At 36.5% G+C, this 20797-nt stretch overlaps 2 protein-coding genes across 5 annotated transcripts; both read left to right on the plus strand.

Annotated features, from left to right (window-relative positions):
* Positions 1-9: 9 nt before the first annotated feature.
* On the plus strand, positions 10-6275 carry LOC111323501 (dolichol kinase). 3 transcript variants are annotated; one of them, XM_022926984.2, is made up of 13 exons: positions 10-96; positions 396-462; positions 581-696; positions 789-941; positions 1290-1453; positions 1613-1696; positions 1938-2008; positions 3086-3239; positions 3822-4043; positions 4598-4772; positions 4911-5009; positions 5107-5184; positions 5511-6275. In XM_022926984.2, exons 3-13 carry the CDS (start codon positions 600-602, stop codon positions 5654-5656), a joined length of 1443 nt encoding a protein of 480 aa, XP_022782719.2. In that variant the 5' UTR covers positions 10-96; positions 396-462; positions 581-599; the 3' UTR covers positions 5657-6275. The 3 variants fall into 3 exon arrangements, with proteins under 3 accessions (XP_022782719.2, XP_088613023.1, XP_022782645.2); XM_022926910.2 differs by having other exon boundaries at positions 24-216; XM_088756897.1 differs by lacking the exon at positions 581-696 and having other exon boundaries at positions 22-96.
* Positions 6276-6563: 288 nt separating this feature from the next.
* LOC111323649 (uncharacterized) lies at positions 6564-19190 on the plus strand. Of its 2 annotated transcripts, none has more exons than XM_022927089.2 (5): positions 6564-7267; positions 12668-13059; positions 13586-14020; positions 14464-14583; positions 17141-19190. In XM_022927089.2, exons 1-5 carry the CDS (start codon positions 6908-6910, stop codon positions 17361-17363), a joined length of 1530 nt encoding a protein of 509 aa, XP_022782824.1. In that variant the 5' UTR covers positions 6564-6907; the 3' UTR covers positions 17364-19190. The 2 variants fall into 2 exon arrangements, with proteins under 2 accessions (XP_022782824.1, XP_022782898.1); XM_022927163.2 differs by lacking the exon at positions 6564-7267 and adding an exon at positions 10702-11009.
* The last annotated feature ends 1607 nt before the right edge of the window (positions 19191-20797 follow it).

The following is a 20797-nucleotide window of genomic DNA, read 5'->3' on the forward strand; positions in this document are numbered from 1 at the left end:
CCTCGGTCATTTTACGCGCCAGGAGCTCGCGCCTGGTGGATTTCTGCCTTTAAGGGGTCAACGATCAAAACTGCAGCTTTCATTCGATTTTTGGAGGTGATAAATTATTTACAATGATCGGAGAGTCTGCAGTAGTGGTTGGGTGTAGTTTATACCTGATTTGCAGTCAGTTTGAGTTGAAACAAAGCGCTGGTTACATCTTATTCCATATAACAGGTAGCCGCCACAGCCAATGGAAGATGCATTCCATGATCATATGAGTGAATATTTCTGGGGAATTATGATAATCGCAAATCTCGTTGTTTCGCTGGTCAATCTATGTAACATTTTAATCGCCTCTCGCTAACTTGGAAGAATGTTAACATCTAGTTTGCTCTCCATGGTTTTTGCTTTAGTATTATTGGTCGCTTGTATTCCTTCAGTGAAGTGGACTGCAGGGATAAGAAAATGGTTTCATTTAAGGTGAGTGACACTCGTGGTGTTTCCGTCCAGTACATGTTCGCCTGCGTTGATCAAACTGAATGGTTAGATCTTATTGAAACTGAGTATTTTAAGAAGCCTTTGTACAATAATTATTTAGGCCAATTGCTGGAGATGGCATGGAAATTGGTTCACTTCTAGTCCCCATGGTGATCACAAGTCAAATGGCATTTGTGGAGAAATGGGACAGTAAATATGTGTTTCTCAAAGTCACAGGTAACACCCAAGTTCATCACACTTACTCTAGGAGAGTCTTGTTTGTATTTGCAAAGCTGCTGATAAACAGTTTTCCCAATTTTCTTCCTTAGAGGTAGAAAGATCCTATCTGTTAGCTTCTCAGTTGATGAGCATGTTCACTGCCTCCATTCTGCTGATTACAAATCATGTAAAACCAGTGATGTCATCAGTCTTCTTTTTTATGGTCACGACCTGCATAGCAGCTACAATAAGCATTCATTTGGGTATGCACAGTTCATATTTTTAGATTATCCAAATTGAACATTGATGTTTTAGTTGTGATGGTTATATATAATTTTTTTTTTTTAACATAAACATGATAAATTATGGAAAAACTTTGTTGTTGGTGTTTCAAATTGCTCATGAGAGTATGATACATGATTCTCCGTTGTGCAAGGTAAATTAGCAGGATCAAAATGCCAGTTGTAGTGTTTGGTTGGTTAGAGGGATAAACCCAAAGAATGAACGATCAAGTGAGTAACTATGTATTGAGGCTATATTTTACATAGGTAACCCATGACAGTGACTGCATTTATATTGTAATATGGAGTATACAATCTTTTTTATTACAGATGTTGATATTATGTGGGTGTCAGTAAGTGTTTCCCTATACTTTGTTGCTCTCTTTGCCATCTTGTGGTGGATACCAGGATGTTTTACTATTGGTGAAGCCATGATTGTGACGCAAGCAGTTGTTTTTGTGACTATTGATTCATTTGCAAACTTAGGAATAAAGGTAAACATGCATTTTTAGTTGAACATAGTTACAAGACAAGGATTAAGTGTCATTAGAAACAGGTTAAGGAATGCTAATCAAATTTTCAAGGAGTTATGTCTTGACTTTTTTCATAACCATTTTAGGCATGTACTGAAATTCAGAATGATCTGTTTTCAGTTAGCCTATCTTTCTCCTACCTTCTATAATTTGTTTGGAATTCATGCTGAAGCTACACGGGGAACTCTCACTTTGTGGATGCAGGTAACCCATAGCTTATTCATGTGATGTCTCTTTTATATGGCCCCTCATCTTTCTACCAATCAATCTTCACTGGTCAAATTCAATCTAGCCCAACATAAAATTTGGTTCTGGAGAATACATGATCATGGGTTGTGTAAATGTCAGATATCCACTTATTACTTCTTAAGTCTATTAATTTTAATGTGTTGATTGTGTAGTCAAGGGATGCCTCATGCTGAAATATTTATGATTTTACATCCAGCTTTTGGTGGTTGGATCACTTACAACAGGTCTTCTCCTTCTGCCAGTATTTTACTATCTTACATTAGTAAGGTGAGTCTTAATATAGGAGATAACTTATAAGATAATCAACTTTTCAGGTCTGATTTCCACTATTGCTCAAATAGTGCTTTACTGCGAAGGATCGTTCTCATATACGTCTCATAACCGCAGTTCACACATGTTTCATATGTTTGTTGTTGTTTGATTTATCATCTACGGGTTTATATCGAATTAATTTGATGGCCTGCTCCCAGTTGGCTTGTTAGCTCAATTGGTAGAGCGCTGCACTAGTATCGCAGAGGTCAGTGGTTCGAATCCCGTACAGGCCTGAAATTTTTTTCAGGTCTGATTTCCACTATTGCTCAAATAGTGCTTTACTGCGAAGGATCGTTCTCATATACGTCTCATAACCGCAGTTCACACATATGTTTCATATGTTTGTTGTTGTTATAAGATAATATTATATACTAGATAATTTATAACTTGATGTAAAGAAAAAGTGTTGTAAAAAACAACACAGGTTTGGTTAGTTACTCAAGTACATCAAGTTAGCCTTCTTGGTGAACAAAAGTCTGTTTCATCTGTAAGTATTGTTTCTAGTACTGGATGGTGTGATAGTCTATCCCAGGTTATTTTAACCCTTTACACCCTAACATTGGTATTTATGTTCTCCACACTGTTTGCTCCCTTTACCTTTTGTATGGTACTAAAAAGAAGAATTTGTGTGATAATCAGGAGCAATTCTTAATTTGGTTATCATTGCCTTTATTCTCGTAACCTTTACATTTGAGTTTAAGGGTCATACTGTAGGGAGAAATGAGAAGTCAGACACTGTCAGGGGGGGGTTAAGGGGTTAAACATCATCTTTGTGTGGTTCATTAATAATAATAGTTTCTTAATTTATAGTTTTGAGTTTGCTTCTAAATTGTAAGAGTTGGGAGAGAAAAAAGCATCTTTCAGAACAGAGAATTGTGTCACTGGTGGTAACTGTCAGATGTAGGTGATTGTCTTTGTGTTATCTTACTTAGCTGTCAGAGTAGATAATCATCCTTATGGTAGTGCAAAACTTCTGTTCTGGGGTGAACCTAATTTTTAATCAGTTATTCACAGATTGTGTTTGGTTTTTAGGGACTATTGGGAGAGAGTAACTGGTTACATGGCATTCTATGCTGTGTTGTTCTTTACATTCTTTGCTCTGCTGTTGCCATGGTCTGTGCTCATTTTGGGGGGCATTAATCCATTTGTGTGGCTGTGGGACTATTTAGACTTTGGGGACATTAGGGTAAGCTGCCCATGAACCATGAAACATCTACAAATTGTTAAAGTACCGTTTTGTATCCAGCAGTCATTGTATGCAAACTTCAATGACAAAGCTTACAAAGTATGTGCTGTTTGGGACAAGCAAAGCATTTCAAATATGAATTTTTTGTTGAACTCTAAATTATGAACAGTATCTAATGTGGTCTTAATCGAATCGCTGAATGATTAAAATGTGAAGTAAAATGTCTCGGAAGATATTAGTGTTCATATGCCTAGGGGAATATATTAATTAGCCCTTGTGGGGGAGGGGTTACTCCTTGCCATTTCTTATAAGATGCCCAAACAGATTCACTGTCTCGTTTGTTCACTGTGTTGTAAGTGAGTGCTTCGGCAGGGGAACTTTTAATTCGCTTTTGTTGTTTTTGTATTTTACTTTTTATTACAAAGTCTCTCCCAGTACTAACCTTTCAAACAGTCACAGAACAAGAGGTTATCCTCAAACCGTTTTTGCTAAGCCGCATATACCAAAGTACACGTAGTTGTTCCCCGCGATCTTACACATTTCCATTTTTTAATATTAAATTGGTGTTTATATTTCTTGCAGATGCCACTAGTACGTTACTGGTTCTGTGTTGTTCTTGTAGCTGTAGGGTTTGTAGCGTGGAAAAGTCTGCGCTTGCAATCATCGCCAACAGCCCCCAGCACAATAACTCGTAAAGTTTTCCACCTGTTGGCGTTAGCGGTCTTCATACCAGGCGTGGTTTACGAACCAAACGTAACACATTTAGCTTCATCAGTTGCTGTAGCAGCTTTTATATTTATAGAGGTAAGTCAAGGTGAATGTTGGTTTGTTGTGCCTTCCTTGACCACCTTTTTCGTGGTTTATCCTCGGCGTGCAAACCTGTGACATTCACTTTTGACGTATAACAAAGAAAAACTAAGAAATGAAGAGAGCACAGCTCAGGCAGATAATACAAAGCGGAGAAAAATCTTACGGGTCTTACACGGTAGTAAATCCATTTTTTCCGATTATTGAGATACGCCCTCTTAAATCTTCTTCAAGTAATCTAAGCGTCACAGAAATAAGGATAGTTGTTCGACTTACTCGTAATCTTGTAAAATTATTTTCACCAACTTTGTCTAACGCTAGGTTTTATCCCAAATACCGGTACATATAGTGACTCACGAGTATTGTTATTCCCGGGGGTGGGTATGTCAGTCTACGAGGCTACCATTCCTCCCCCCCCCTCTCCAAAGTAAACTCAAAACAATGTGTGTCAATGCCAATGCGTCATATGCATGCTGACGTGAAAACCAGAACATAAACCTGAAAAAGAAACACATGCATTTTGTAACCATGTTTTAAATATTGTTTCCCAGTATATCCGATTGTACAGAATAGGACCGTTTGGTGAATCCATTCACTCAGCGCTTGAGGTGTTCTTAGATGAGAAAGATTCTGGTCCCCTCATTTTAACCCACGTGTATTTGTTGCTGGGCTTTGCAGTACCTTTGTGGCTATATCCTGTTGATTACATGATCGGTGATTCCACTGGTAAGTTCAGTCTCTCGATGATATATATTCCGATAGAAGAAAAAAGGAATAGAGGTAGCATTGATGCTTATTAGGAACGCAGTTGGGCTGGGATCTATTCCTGTCAGGTTACTGTGAATTTTTTTTTTCCAACCACAGGCTGCAACCTTGCTCTGTATTCTGGGATCCTTTCACTTGGTATTGGCGACACGATGGCATCCGTTGTTGGGAAAAGATTTGGACGCTGTCGCTGGCCAGGTGTGTACCTTAAAACTTTTCTAAAGAATAGAAGATTTTGTTCAAATGCGTCTTTGCTTCTGTATAAAGGCTGAAATTTTTTTTTATTTTACTCAAGGTGGAGTGAAAACTGTGGAAGGAACATTGGCCGGTGTCGCATCGCAACTGTTGTTTCTTTGGAGTCTACATTACAAAGGTTAAACACAGTGACTTTCTATTTCGTATAATATTTAAAAAGTTGGATTCTTGTCCTTTGTTTAACATTAGCTGTTAGGTCGTTTGCGAGGCCTGTCAACTTCTTTTTCCCGGCCAATCTTAATCCCCTATCAGACAAGCAGTGTAAACCTATTAAGCTCTCTGCAACAATAAGAAAGTAAAGCTGAGATTTCTCGACTAATCCCCTCGCATTTTTATCGAAAGAAAATGCTAGTGAGGTTACTGAAGTTCCCTCCTCCCCCGCCCTCAGGACGAAATCAATTTTTTTCTCTTCTGTATTGCAAAGTTTGTTGCTGTGTTTTTCAGGTTTTCTATTTTTACCAGAAGAAAGATGGTTGTCAGTATCCATGGCGGTAATTTGCGGATCACTGCTGGAGGGGTGGACGACACAGATCGATAATATCGTACTCTCGCCTTTCTTGTGCTCACTTCTATTGTTCAAATGTAGGTAGGACATAGTTGAACAATGCTGCAGAGAACAGAACGTCGTATGATAATATTTTGTAACAAACAGTCGCGTTTATTATGTATGCATACTTCCCCAACCATCCCCGTACCTCGTTCTCGTGAAATATTCGCTGTCATTTTCGACAGGTAATACTGACATCCTGCTAACATTCTGATGGTAAGATTTAAATCAGTTTTCTTTTCATGTTGATTAGCGCTTTCATTTTATGTAACCTAAATAGAGTAGTACGTTTTGACAAAGTGTCCAATAATATAGAGACTTCATCGATCGATGATGACGATGGCTTGTTTATCGTGCGTGAGGGAAACGTTATATCAGATAGAGTGACGTCAGCCCTCTTCATTAGACCATGTACAGAAATTGATGGAATAGAGAATTAGCTCTGAAGCGTAAATTAAAGTGCTATAAAGTGCACGTTAATTTACGCTTCAGAGTTAATTCTCTGTTCCATCATTTTTTTTCATGGTGCTCCGCAGCACAACATTTACATGTACAGAAATTGTTTGTACCCTGATTAGTTTGTGGTCACTACATGAAAGTAAAAACAAGTCACAGTGAGAAACCATTCAGTGTAATATGAAAAAATAAAAGACTCAAACGTTGTTTTTTGTATTAGTTTCCACCAAATGCAGTTTATTTTTAATCTGTACCATTGAGCAAATAAAGACGATTGAAACCAAATCCCCAGTTGAAACTCCATTAAGGTACCATTCGACCCCAAGTGAAACTGGCCATCCACCACTAATTTATGAAAGTCACGAAATTGATCGCTAAGAGGAACAGCGAAACAAACAAATCACGATGACTCAGAATCCGAAACCTCTATAAATTTTTCCTTATTAGGGTTAATTTACTGAAACTGCAAATTTAAATTTCATAAGCGTAAAGAGAGACAAGTTGTCTTTCAGTGGAACACTCATTACTGGCTCCTTTTTGTCTAAGAATGAACCTGAAATTGAACGATTCTAGAAAACTTTCTTAGAGGACCAGCTATTTTATCCTTCTGAAAACTACGAAAATAATTCGACCGTTGCTCGCTCAATGACGACCTTTTTCTTTTGACATTGTAGAGCGGTGCAAATTTTAAAGATACCTTTCCTTTTATAGATGTAGCATTATTTCAACGGTTCGTTAACCGGAAGTTAGCGAGAAAGTCACGTGGGACAAGGCAGCTTTCGAGCTTGTGTCGTCACATCCTCTAACAGCCATTATGATCACGGAGCTCGGGTGAAACATGTCTAATATTGGAAAACTATTCAAAATTAAAGGAACTAAACCTCCTAAGCCACCAAGGAGGGATTATGATGAGAATAGGAGCTCTAGTGATTTATCTGAAGAAGATGAAAGCTATTTAGACCCGGCCACTGTCCATCCAACTTCTTCGCCGAATGAGAGTCCTGTTATGCCTAGCTACCCTCCTCCGAGACCAAATCATTCGCCAGCTAATCGCCGCGTTCACGATGCCGGAAAAAGGGCTTCAGTGCCTGTTACGTTTGGCCAGTCGACTAAAGCGGCCAGATCACAGAGACCACAAAGTGCAGAGCATTTACAGCAGGGAAAAATGCTTGTACCTGGGCAAAGATCCGGCTTTAAGGTAGGAAATTATTTTCCGAGTTGATATATTGATGTCTGCCCGCAGCTTTATGCGAGCTTGTTCGTATCATTTTAATTATTTAACACTTGTGGAGTATCTTGACTTCCTAGATCTAAACCTTGTTCGCATTCAAATGTGCATGATTTCCCAGCGAGATTTAAAAGTAAACTTTGAACGACTAATTTTAAAGAATTGACTTCTCCTGGTGAAAGTTAATTTGCTGATTGAATAGCAATGATGAAGCAGTTGCGAAATCTTTACCCCTTCACAGATTTCAGCATGCACACATTCACTTCATTGAAAAGTTAACCCATTAACTTTTGTTGATGGTACGACGTGGGGGTAAATATCAGTGTTAAATGTGTAAAATTACCAATGATGATTTCCTGCACGATATGCTGTAGCTACCAATGGAACATTCTACACAACGCAATGTCACATGTCTTCTTGATGTATTTCTGTTCTTGTGTCTATTTATGAGTTTCAGACAAGTTTGATTTTCCATTATTTGATATGATATCATTATTATAATCTGTTAAACACGATAACGAGTCTCAGACGGATGTGACAATTCCTACGATATAAAGGAATTTCTAATGACACATTTAGTCATTTAGAAAGCGTACATTTATCATCTAAAAATGTGTCTTTCAGTTTTTGTCATCTTATTTTAAAGCTTGCCAGACTATGTGTAGTAAATATAAATATTAATAATTTTAGTGTCATTGTATCATCCTTGACCCTAGAATATATCATTTTAGGTGTTGATCAGGAATATGGTAAACTTCCTTTTTCCTCCTAGCTGCAGCACATGAGCTATGTCAGCTGAGCTGGTTTGCTCTACAATTTCCCATCTGACATCTCATGTACATGTGAGAGGGGTTGCTTGCCCAGTTTCAAAGGTCTCTCTTTACAACCATGCTTAAAATTCTTCCATGTGAAAACTGAAGTCCATGTGGCAAAACAACACTGCAAAGGTTTTTCTCTCTGTTCATCTCAGTCATTGTCCCAACATTTCAGTTGTGGACAGTTATAATACTGAAATCTCCCACTTGGACAAAGTTATCAATATTAGGAGTGATAAAAGGGGAATGTCTCCTTAAGGTGTCAACATATTCCCCAATAGTAATTGATCAGAATAAAGAAAAATACCAACTAGGGGATGCTGTGTGAATGAACATAAGTTCTCAAGAATGAAAGTGTACAGAGAGTGCACAGAATAATTGTGGTGTTGGAAAAGAAAGAATCTAAGTCTGATGCTTTAACCAAGCCAGCATATTTGCTATAAACATCTTGTGACTGGGTGAGAGGGAACCAAATCAGAAAAAAAACCTTGGAATTTCCCTTATTAATTTCCAAGAACACATCTTAATTGATTAGTAAATAAGGCTTATTTCCTGCTAGGGATAATTATTTACTGCTAGGAAATAATTATATTTTCATTGGCGGAGATAGATTGCACAAACCTTTATTACAAATAAAAGAACATTTTATGATATCGAGGTTTGTTTCCATGCTTTTGATTTGTTTTGTTTTGAGTTTCTTTTTTAGCTATCCATCTTCTTTTGATTTAATATTGAAACTGCCCCAGGCTGTTGAAAGCACTACTTTTCACAATACTGCTTTGCTATTGTCTTTGTAGGAGACGTTAATTTCCCACACACGAGATTACTGTGTGACGGATGTCCTCCCATGGGGGGGGGGGGATTGGTGGGTTTATTGGGCCCGCAGTAATCGGCACTAGCTGTTGCGGTGTCCCTGCCGGTTGGCAAAGCTAAATAAAATAAAACAAGATAAAATAAAGTGCATGATGTACATGAAAGACCATCATATTTTACAGTATTTCAGGGCTCAAAAATATTAGTATTTAGGCAAGAAGCATAAGACTATCAAAAATACTGATACATGCAGATATTGAGTTCAGGTTGAAACTGTGTAACTAGTAATCATCTCGTTCAAGTTTCTTAGCATAGTAAGAATCAATTGATGAGGAAAGTATTTGAAAAATTTAGTAGTTGCCAGACAACTGTGTGAATGGAAACCTTTTTTATTAATTATAGTTAGAAATGTATTTGGTTGCCAGAAGAGAAATTTATAAGGTGACAGTTTGCATATTTAGTACTTCTGTAAAGTGATCTTTACTTATCTTTTTTTTTGATCAGAATGAATAAGTGGGAAATTTACCTTCATTTTCTTTGTTTGCTTTTTTCAAACCCAAACCACATTTAAATATTTGACTTATAAAAACAAGATGTGTATATTTGGGTATTTAGTTTATGTTTCATGTTCTCGAATTTTGATATAAAAAGTTGCTTTCAGTTGATTATTAATACAATTGAGTGAAAAAGTTGTCAATTTTTGTGGCATAGTGTGGAGATAAATACAGAGATAAAAATTGCATTATCGTGTGCACAGATAATGGTTTATTTATTCCTGTCAGGCTCCCTAGAGAAATAAATTTATTTTAACAGGAAACATTTCTATTGTAATATGAGAGAAATTGATGATAAATGTCTGTATGCACAATATTTTTTTCATTTTTACCCAACATAGGCAAAACTATGAAAGGATTAATGAATTATACTGAATGCATAAGGTTATCTGAATAGGCTGTGATAAGTCTTTTACACGTTGTATAATGTATCATTCATTCATTGTGTCTACATGTGTTGCTTTTTCATAAACATGTGCTTCACAACAGGCCAGCAACATTATATATGCACATACATTATATTGTACAGCTGTATGTAGTTTGACAATGGACTCATATTGAATATTTGAATTAAGCATTTTATGGTTGTTTACCATAGTAACAAAAAACAGTTCCAGTAAGTAGCTTGTTTTACCAACAGAAAGTTTACTTCAATTTTTTTATTAATCTTTTTCCTTTGATAAAACTATAACAAATATTCAGAGAAAGCCATCAAAATCCATCAAGTAAAGAAAAGAAGAATAACTTGAATTTAGGGGAAACCATTAGTTTTAAATTCACTTCTAAACCTGTGCTAAAAATTCTTTGATCATATAGTTTTTTTACTGAAGCAAGACTTACAAAGTAAACCTGATGCATCCTGTAGATTTCTTTCTCCTTCTTGCTTCCTCTGAACTGTATTGACTACATTATTGACTAAGATCATTTGAATGTGACTTCCAGTTTTCGCTAAAAATTTTTTTCGCTAAAAATGTTTTACTGAAGCAAGACTTACAAAGTAAACCTGATGCATCCTGTAGATTTCTTTCTCCTTCTTGCTTCCTCTGAACTGTATTGACTACATTATTGACTAAGATCATTTGAATGTGACTTCCAGTTTTCGCAAAAAATTTGCATATTGAAATCCATGTTTTGTTAAATTTGTCCTTTCAGGTGGCACAATTTTATTTTTAATTACATATTACGTCAAGCAGTCAGTCATTCAGTTAGACATTCCCAGACCATTTTGTGGTTAAAAGAAATACTTAAGTGCCTGTAGGTTTTTGTATTTAGATATGAAACATACTTGTGTTAAAATTCACCAGAGAAAGCTGCAAGCGAGCTTCCGTTGTTAGTAATTGGAATTCAGTTTGAAACCACAACCCTATGTAAATAGACTGTTATTTAATTGATGGACATGCTCTCAAAAGAGACAATACAACTTGCCCCCTGACTGAAAGACAATTGATTCTCGGCTTCTTCATCAGCATGTTCCTTCAAAAATGTAACTGTGTGCGAAGTTGTACGTCAGACAGAAATTTCAAGAAAAAGGTAAAAGAAATTCTTTGTTTAGGTTCCGTGTATAAAAATTCTGGTAAAGTTGTTTGGATATTCTGGTTGGTTATATGGTGATTCAAAAGCGTTTTTGCAGACATTTTTATTGAAGTTGTAATTTATAATCACAGATATTTTGTATTCAACCACTGTTAAAAGTATAGGACTACGTGGCACAATGATAATTATTTGGCAAAATTTTCAGGGGTTAATGTGATTGAACATTTTTCAGAATTATTATTTTTTTTTTAATAAACCTTTCAATGACAAACAAAATACTTACAGCTTCATGAAATTTTAGTGTTAGTTGGCTACATTTATATTACTTGTATATGATACACTTTTTATCTCTTACAATGAAATCTCATTCATAAATGTTTCAATTGAGTCTGAGATTTCAATATAATTTTTTTTATACATTTGTCTGATAAATTATGTTCCCACAGAAGTCTCAAAGGAGTGAAAAGTTAAGGAGCAAAGAAATAAATTGTTTTTCTTTTCATTTGTACATGTTTTGTATTATCATTCCAGTTCATGAAGGGGTTCAGCTTTCAGTTGAACTCAGGGTTTGGCAATATTCTGTATAATGATTCAAGTAAAGACAGTGCATGTAGTATAAGCACGCATACATGTTTTGTCAGTCATAGTTCAAATTGTACAATCATATATTTTGTACATTATATCATTTTACTAATTTATCTTCTCTTTGACATATCCATACTCCATAGCCAAAGGCTACATTTTGCTTTGTTAGAATATCTCAAGCTAAATTTGATTTATCATGCTAGTGTAATATTTTTTTTCCATCAAGCCAGACTTTGTTGATCTCAAATATTTGTTTGACTTTTTCCATAATTTTATATCAAAGAGCTTTATTCATAATTTGCATACAACATGTGGCATTTTTCAATGATTACTCCTTCTACTCTGCCTCCCTTTTAAAAATTCAAACCTCGTGGACATTGCTGATTTATTTTGAATTTAGGAAATATTTACTGTAGAATAGAATTATTGGTTGGAAGCAAAGGAAGCTTGTAGCAACAATTTTTTTCTCATAGGATAACATTGTTTCAGCTATGCAGGTGTCACTGGCTTTCACTGTAATGTTAAGAATGAATAATTTGCTACTGACAACAGAATATGTTGTGTGATGCTGCTCTTGTGTGTTGTAAAATGATGTATGGAAACATTGACTCCATTGGTCATCTTTTATTTTCCTCACTATCTTTCTTCTCATATATTTGTTCGATGAAGATAGGAAAATCCTAAGTGCCTTTAAGTTATTGAATCACCTGCCATATCAAAAAATCTCCTGTGGCATGTTCAAAAGAATCTTTGGGCAGGATGTTTTTAATTACATGCAGGCACCATAAATCAGAAAATTATCCAGCCAAATGTTTATGGCCTTAGTAATAATATTTTGTCCAGATGAGTAGCTGTTGTGTAGTATAGTGTATGTTCTCCTCTTACTCTGACTAATCTATTCCTGTGCTACAACAGTTTTAAAAGGAAACGTTTTTTTAAAGAAGGCCTTGTATCCTGTGAAATGGAAGAACTGCTCTCCTGACTGATAATATTTGTTTCAACACTTAGGTAAGTTTCTTTCTTTAGTGATAAACCTTCCCCTTTTTTAATCAAATATTGGTTTTTCTCAGATGCCCGATGACTACTCAGATCCTTGGGATGCCAAAGAAGCGAAGTCCCCTGGGGGAGACTATTCTGACCCCTGGGATGCTACAAACACCCAACCAGGGGCAGTCACTGACCCCACCGTAGCTGGGAGAAAGAGTTCAAAAGATGATTACATGGACCCTTGGGATGCTAAACAGGATGGGGAATCACAGGTACAAAGGGTAACAGTTGAGAAAGTCAAGCATCAGAGTAATGAAGATTCAGATGAAGAAAGTTATTCTGAACCTTATGACCTTGGCAAAGTCACATTGTTAGATGAGCAAGCTAAGAGAATGTCTCTGAGGGGAATGCGTCCATCTGTAGATGAACAGGAGGAAGACAGATTCAGGAAGCACAGTGAAACTGGTGTCAAAAAGTAAACATTTTGATCTGTAATTAGTTGTCTTTTTTTGCTATCAGATTATGGTATCTTAAATTTGTAATCCAATGAATTTAACCAAGATCACTCTGCATTTATGCCCAATCACCAGACAAGTTCAAAACAAAATAATCACTTTTGTCGAGTCCATTCTTGAATAACAAAAGTACATACCAAAGGGGCCATTATGATACTGTGATTGGACCAAAAAACTAAACTTAAATTATTTCTTAACATTATTTTTTCATTTGTGTTCTTATCAGTTGTATTGCTTGACAACTTGCATTTGTACTCTTGATGACAAACCATGTGACAATCAGCCATGTTCATTTGATTTTGTCACTCAGTGCTTGTTGCAAATTTTCTTTTGCCTTAGTGAACTATAACATTCAGTGTCCTTTATTACATGTAGTTAAATTGAGTAGTTGAAAGAAAAGACGTATTGTCTTTTTTTTTAACTCAAAAACACATTGTGTATATAATTATACTTTGTCTTACCCTTTAATGTCCATTTTTTTAATAGACAGCAGTCTCCCAGCAGGGATCAGAGACCAGCAGATGATTATGACTCACCTTGGGAAAGTAAATCTTTTCTAGGAATGCAGCATAAATCTCCAAACTTACCCCAAGAGAGACCTCAAGCTCCTGTGACTGACATGCGCCCATCTGATGATTATGACAAACCCTGGGAGTGGAACAAGAATATTAATCTGAATGGCCATACACAAGTTCCAAGACAACAGGAACCTGTTCAGTCACCTAAAATAGATGCACGACCCCCAGATGACTATGATGCTCCTTGGGAGTGGTCAAAATCTGGTGTTGCATCAAGGGTCAAGGTTCCAAGGGAAGGAGAAGCACAGGTAACAGGGTGCTCTGTTGCCCCTTCTAAGCCACCAAGAACATTTGGTGGAGATGGATCCCCTATTGATCCCGCTTTGCCACTGGCGCAACAGGGGTAAGTTGTATGAATGAATTGTTATTCCCTGTGGAAAAGGTGTCCTAGATTGTGAATGTTGTACTTGCTATGGCAAGTAGAATAAAGTTTTTTCATTAAATTTTTGGGTGACCATTTTATGATTTTAGGTCTCCAAATTTTGACTCAACCCTTTAATTTCTAATAGTGACTTGCTTCTAATTTCTCCTTACAATTTTATGATCCTTGAATCACACATAGAGGTGACAAGAATAAAGGAAATGATCACCCAGTGAAGAAGCTCCTGATGGTTAAATGAATTCTCCTTGTCAGCTCCATAGGAAATGTAAAGAAAACAGTCTGGAGAATGTGCATACTGATGTTGGGGTGTAAACTTGAGCTTTGAGCCCAGGAGTAAGTTTGAGTGTTGTTTGTATTGTCTTTGTCCTGATCATTAATTTTTATGTTTCAATCTTAAAATACAGCTGGTATCATGGACCTTTAAAGCGACTGGAAGCAGAGAGACTCCTACAATCTGCTGAAGACTGCAGCTTCCTACTGCGACAATCAGAGAGTAGTAAAAATGACTTCTCTCTGTCTGTCAAGTAAGGATTTGTTTATATTAGTTATTGTCTCTTTACTGTTTTTTCAATAGTAATAGTAATAGTAATAAGTTTATAAGAACGATCCTTCGCAGTAAAGCACTATTTGAGCAATAGTGGAAATCAGACCTGAAAAAAATTTCAGGCCTGTACGGGATTCGAACCACTGACCTCTGCGATACTAGTGCAGCGCTCTACCAATTGAGCTAACAAGCCAACTGGGAGCAGGCCATCAAATTAATTCGATATAAACCCGTAGATGATAAATCGAACAACAACAAACATATGAAACATATGAGTGAACTGCGGTTATGAGACGTATATAAGAACGATCCTTCGCAGTAAAGCACTATTTGAGCAATAGTGGAAATCAGACCTGAAAAAAATTTCAGGCCTGTACGGGATTCGAACCACTGACCTCTGTGATACTAGTGCAGCGCTCTACCAATTGAGCTAACAAGCCAACTGGGAGCAGGCCATCAAATTAATTCGATATAAACCCGTAGATGATAAATCGAACAACAACAAACATATGAAACATATGAGTGAACTGCGGTTATGAGACGTATATAAGAACGATCCTTCGCAGTAAAGCACTATTTGAGCAATAGTGGAAATCAGACCTGAAAAAAATTTCAGGCCTGTACGGGATTCGAACCACTGACCTCTGCGATACTAGTGCAGCGCTCTACCAATTGAGCTAACAAGCCAACTGGGAGCAGGCCATCAAATTAATTCGATATAAACCCGTAGATTGGTAGAGCGCTGCACTAGTATCGCAGAGGTCAGTGGTTCGAATCCCGTACAGGCCTGAAATTTTTTTCAGGTCTGATTTCCACTATTGCTCAAATAGTACTTTACTGCGAAGGATTGTTCTTATATACGTCTCATAACCGCAGTTCACTCATATGTTTCATATGTTTGTTGTTGTTCGATTTATCATCTTCGGGTTTATATCGAATTAATTTGATGGCCTGCTCCCAGTTGGCTTGTTAGCTCAATTGGTAGAGCGCTGCACTAGTATCGCAGAGGTCAGTGGTTCGAATCCCGTACAGGCCTGAAATTTTTTTCAGGTCTGATTTCCACTATTGCTCAAATAGTGCTTTACTGCGAAGGATCGTTCTTATATACGTCTCATAACCGCAGTTCACTCATATGTTTCATATGTTTGTTGTTGTTCGAGTAATAAGTTTATTGAACACTCCCTGAAAGGGTTTTTCAGTGAACAGTACAATACAATAACAATAAAAGATATACATGTATAGTAAAAAATATAAAACTATATGTTAAAAACTATTTTGTTGTAAGAAACTCATTCAACATTCTTGATTTTAAAGTTTTCTTAAAGTTAGTGAGGTGACTTTACACAGTTTCAAATCACTGTCTAACGAGTTCCATAATTTTACCATCCTATAGTGAAACGATCCCTGACCAGCAGGGGTTTTAAAGAAAGGAATATTAAGTTGTTAAGAGTTTCTTGTTATTCGGTCAGATATCTGTCTTCTTGTGGCAAACTGTGACATCAGATAGGTCGGGGCACGGTCCATCATGCACCTGAATGCAAGAATAGCATCTCAGAAGTCAGAAGTTAACCTGCTTTTTTATGAGGAGCCACTCCAATTTCTTAAGTGATGGAGTTATATGTTCAAATTTCTTTACACCACTAACTATCTGAGCTGCGAAGTTCTGAACAATTTGTAATTTTTGCATATTACTGGCAGAGATGTTAGACCAGACTGAAGAGCAATAGTATAATTTGCTGAAAACAAGCATTTGCCTGACTGATCTGAGCCAATATACTCATGCAAGATGAGACTGTCACTGAGATGTGATTGTTGAATAACCGCCACCCAGTTAGCCCAATGGATAGTGGGCTGTACTGTTGTGCGGGAGGGTTCGAGCTAGACCAACACTAAGATCTTAAAATAATTGAGAAGAACTTGCTACCTTTCTTTTACATCAAGAAATGGTTAGATATTCTAGTCTTCTCGGATAGGGACGAATAAATGGAGGTCCCGTCTCCTGCAGGGTTGGGGTAGAAAACGTTAATTTCCCACAGACGAGATTACTGTGTGATTGATGTCCTCCCCTGGGGTGATGGGGTGGGGTGGGTACAAAAGGGGTTAGGTGTCAATTGGGAAGAAAGTTCTGTTCCTTTCTCCTGCCATTCCCATGGCAAATGAATTAAATTCTTAATTCTTAAAATTCTTAATTCGTAAATGACAAAGTAGGGTCGAATGTTAACTCAAGAGCCTTGACAGACTCAATGCAAGTTAAGAATTTACTTTGCCTTGAACTTACTGAGAATTTTTGTTTTTTTTTAATTAATATGTTTTACATTCTGAAATCATTATTTCATGAGGAACATTAGGGAATTCCAAACAAAGTTCTCAAATAGTGTTTTGGTTTCATTTTGTTGTCACTCTGATAAGTACAGGTAAGTTGAGCACAACTTTACAACAACCAACCCTTGTTTTGGCTCTGAGTTTGAGTTACCTTAAGTGAAAGCTCATTGCCCACTTCATCAATGTAAATTTTTTTCCATTTTATTTCCACTTAGAAATAACAACTCCTTCATGCATCTAAAGATTGTTTGCCAAGGCAACAAATACATCTTGGGACAATTTAGTAAGCCATTCAATACTGTGCCAGAAATGATTCACTACTATTCCCTAAACAAGCTTAACATTCGAGGAGCTGAACACAAAAAACTGTTACATCCAGTGGTGCCCCCCCCTGAATATTTTACACTGGAGCCTGGTGGATATTCCACAGCAAGCTGAGAGTCACATTCCATGCTTCATATCATGAAGGCCCTTATGAATGGAAAGGCTTCCTTGTCAAGGCTTGGAAAGTCAAAGTGCAGAAGTTACTGTAATGAAATAGTGAATTTAAAATAATCTAATAAATTTTGACTTTTTTTGTAATCATCAGGGAGAGACCTTAGGGAAATAGTATTTTTATCTTCATTTAAATTCTGTTATATGAATAGTTTGCATTAAAAAAAAAAAAAAAGACTAAATTGGAACTAGAAGTACAATGAGTAGAATTAGTGTTTTATACAAGTATTATATTCTCCAGTGTCTGCAAACACAGGTGGAATCATTGTTCAATTTTATTTCAGTGGACTTTAAAGAAAATCTTGATAACAGTGTTGAAAATAAAACAATCTTCAATTATAGTGAGCACATTCTGATCTAAATTTTCTTAAGACTTCATTATTATCTTGATTGATGTTTTACCTTTTGAAGGAGTAGTAATTTGATCAGCTGTGTTTGTTGTTGTTGTTAGTTTCATATCACCCTTTCTGGGTGAAGGATAATTTGGATTGACATATATTTAGTAAAAATTCTGTTTTGCCATAAGGGAGAATGTACAAAAGAGCAAGGTCTGTATCATAATAATGTCGATAGAATCAGACTTAAATTAACATTATTAACATTAATAGGATTAGTCCTAAAGCTCCTTGTAGATTTGGAGAAATAATTAGGTATTGAAACTGTCACTTTTAACCTTTAAGTTTTTTTTTCAATGAATGAAATTTACCAATTTAAAGAAAGAGCTACATGCAATTGGGTTAGAAATGATTGAAATGAATGGCCTTGAACGGAATCACCTGAGCTGTTGTCTCTGTATCGCATTACACTGTGGGTTGGTTCGTTTGTAATTTAAATGAATATTTTCAATGTAGGATTGTTTCTCAAGTCAAGGATTAAGTAACAGAGGCAACAATTTTTACATTGACTCTGTGAATGTTATAATTTAGCAATTACTAAAGGTCATTTTTAATAGTTAATGATAATAATACAATTTACCCCTTGAAAGTCATCTTAAACACACCAGATTCAGGAATTTCAATAGCATTCCAGAATTCTCAAATACAATTAATGTAATATGGTCTCTATATGATATTATGCTGCATACAGAAATAAGTATTAATGTAAAAATCATGATAGAAATAATGAAAAGCTTTTAAACACAGTGTTTGAGATAGCTATGGAGATTTATTTACATGTAACCATTACTATTTAGATTTCTCACCACATCACACCTTGATTTCCAGTTAGGATTTCATTCTAGAGATAATTTCATCAGTCCGGCTTGTCGTCTTCGAACGTGCCGAATTCAGTAAGTATTAGAAAACCTAGATAAGTATATTTTGAAACTTGGAATATTAAAATTTGAGCTAAATGTTGGACTTGGTGGAGCTCTTGATGTTTATGTAATTCAAATTCTAGAGATACCATTATATCAATCCGGCTAGAAAATCAACCCAGATTTTCCCAATGAAAACTACTCTCATCAGTACGGGAAAGATCACGAAGACTGAGACTCAATGCAAATGGAAGACAGATGCTCTGGATAACTGGAGTTGCACTTGATTCTAAGAGATCCTTTAAAACAGGATCTACCTATCGAGTGGCTTTTATTCCATATCTGACGCATCTATTAAACTCTGCCTTGTAGCACAGGTGGCCCAAGCTCTGTCACAGGCTCTTTCACAGTGAATAATTAAAGAGTTTGTATAGTGGTTTAGTTGGACTTGCTTTTGAGCTCCGTAAATGTAAAGTTGTGTGAAATAATCAAACAAATAAAGTCTTACCTTCTTAGAGAGTAGTCTGTGTTGTTCTCGCGATTTGAGGCCGTTTTGATGTGATTTAGCTTGACGCCCTAAATTACCGTACTTTATGCACGGTAATTTAGGGCAGATCTTGGGTCACCCGTACCTGGTAGGTGTTCCTTTGTTATCTAGCTATGAGGTCGAAATAAGGTTAAAGCAGTAATGATCGGTTTTGTGGAACTATTCTCTAACCGCCTCCCGGTTAGCTCAGTTGGTTAGAGCGCCGGATTGTGATGTGCGGGAGGTCGAGGGTTCGAGCTCCGGCCGGACCGATACTCATGGTCTTAAAATAAGTGAGGATAATCTGCTACCTTTCTATAATCAAGAAATGGATAGATATTCTAGTCTTCTCGGATAAGGACGAATAAACCGTACGCCCCGTCTCCTGCAGTGTTAGGGGTAGGAGACGTTAATTTCCCACGCACGAGATTACTGTGTCATGGGTGTCCTTCCCTGGGGTGGGATGGGTGGAAATTGGCCCTGAAAAGCCCCCATGGGGAGTGGTCAACTAACGTATGTATGTATGTTAGTGTAAAAATTATTGTCTGTGCCAATTTGATTTCTTACGCAGCTTGCATAAAAAAGCATATGGGATTGACTCAGCTTTGTTTCAAGAGGAATTGATTTCCAGTTGGCTTTGAAATTGAAAACAAACTTATTGTCTTATGAGTTTCTTAGAGATATTTTCAATACTGGACTTGAGTAACGAAGAATAACAAAGAATATTTTCATTACATGCTGAACGCTCTTCAGTTAGCATGGTTTCAAGAAAAACTTTAACGAATAAATTTTTAACAGTTGTTTTTGAGATAATTTCCCACATTCCGTATAATTTCAGGGTGGCTCGAAATGGTTTCGTTATCTTTTAACAGTAATTCTTCGATGGATCATGGCTTTCACACATTTAGCACTGAACTGCATCAGCATATCACGTATCAGAATCTATCCAGTCTTTATGTACTGACAAGTCAGAGCCACCTTCATGTTTTGATAAATTCAAGGTGGCTCTGAACGTGGCTCATAACAGATTTGTTCAAAATTTGACAAAACGATGAGAATTGATGATAAGCCGATACAATTCAATGACAAAAGATGAGTTAACTAAATAAGGTGTGTTTTTAAGAGACTGTAGTGCTACCGAGGTAACTAGGTATTTCATACACAGTGGCATCCGAAGTGACCACATCTTGACAGAAATGATTTAAAGTTCTCTTCAATTGAGGATCTTGTTCCTGCAGACCAGCAAGATGTAAGAGTTTGAAGATTGTAATCATTCTTGTTCAAACATGAGTCAGCGAAATTTCTCTGGTAATGGTTTGTTTTAATGTCTACCTTGGAATGGGAAAAGTCCATTAAACAATGAACTTCATTCTTAAGATGATGCCTTGTTTTGTTTGCTGCGAATAAACGAGATGTGAAATGTCCAAAGATGAAAAGGCAGCTTGCTGAATCAAAGAGAGCCAGCTAAACGCTCATGGCTGTCAGTTTACTACTTCTTCCGTCCGTTCATTAGCTCAGAAATTTGTTAAGAAGCACATTTCTGTTTTTATTTATTTAATTTTTGAGGCACACAGGCACCCAGCACGGTTAAAAAAA

This window comes from Stylophora pistillata, chromosome 4 (genome assembly GCF_964205215.1).
Source record: "Stylophora pistillata chromosome 4, jaStyPist1.2, whole genome shotgun sequence".
In the NCBI taxonomy this organism is placed as follows: Eukaryota; Metazoa; Cnidaria; class Anthozoa; order Scleractinia; family Pocilloporidae; genus Stylophora; species Stylophora pistillata.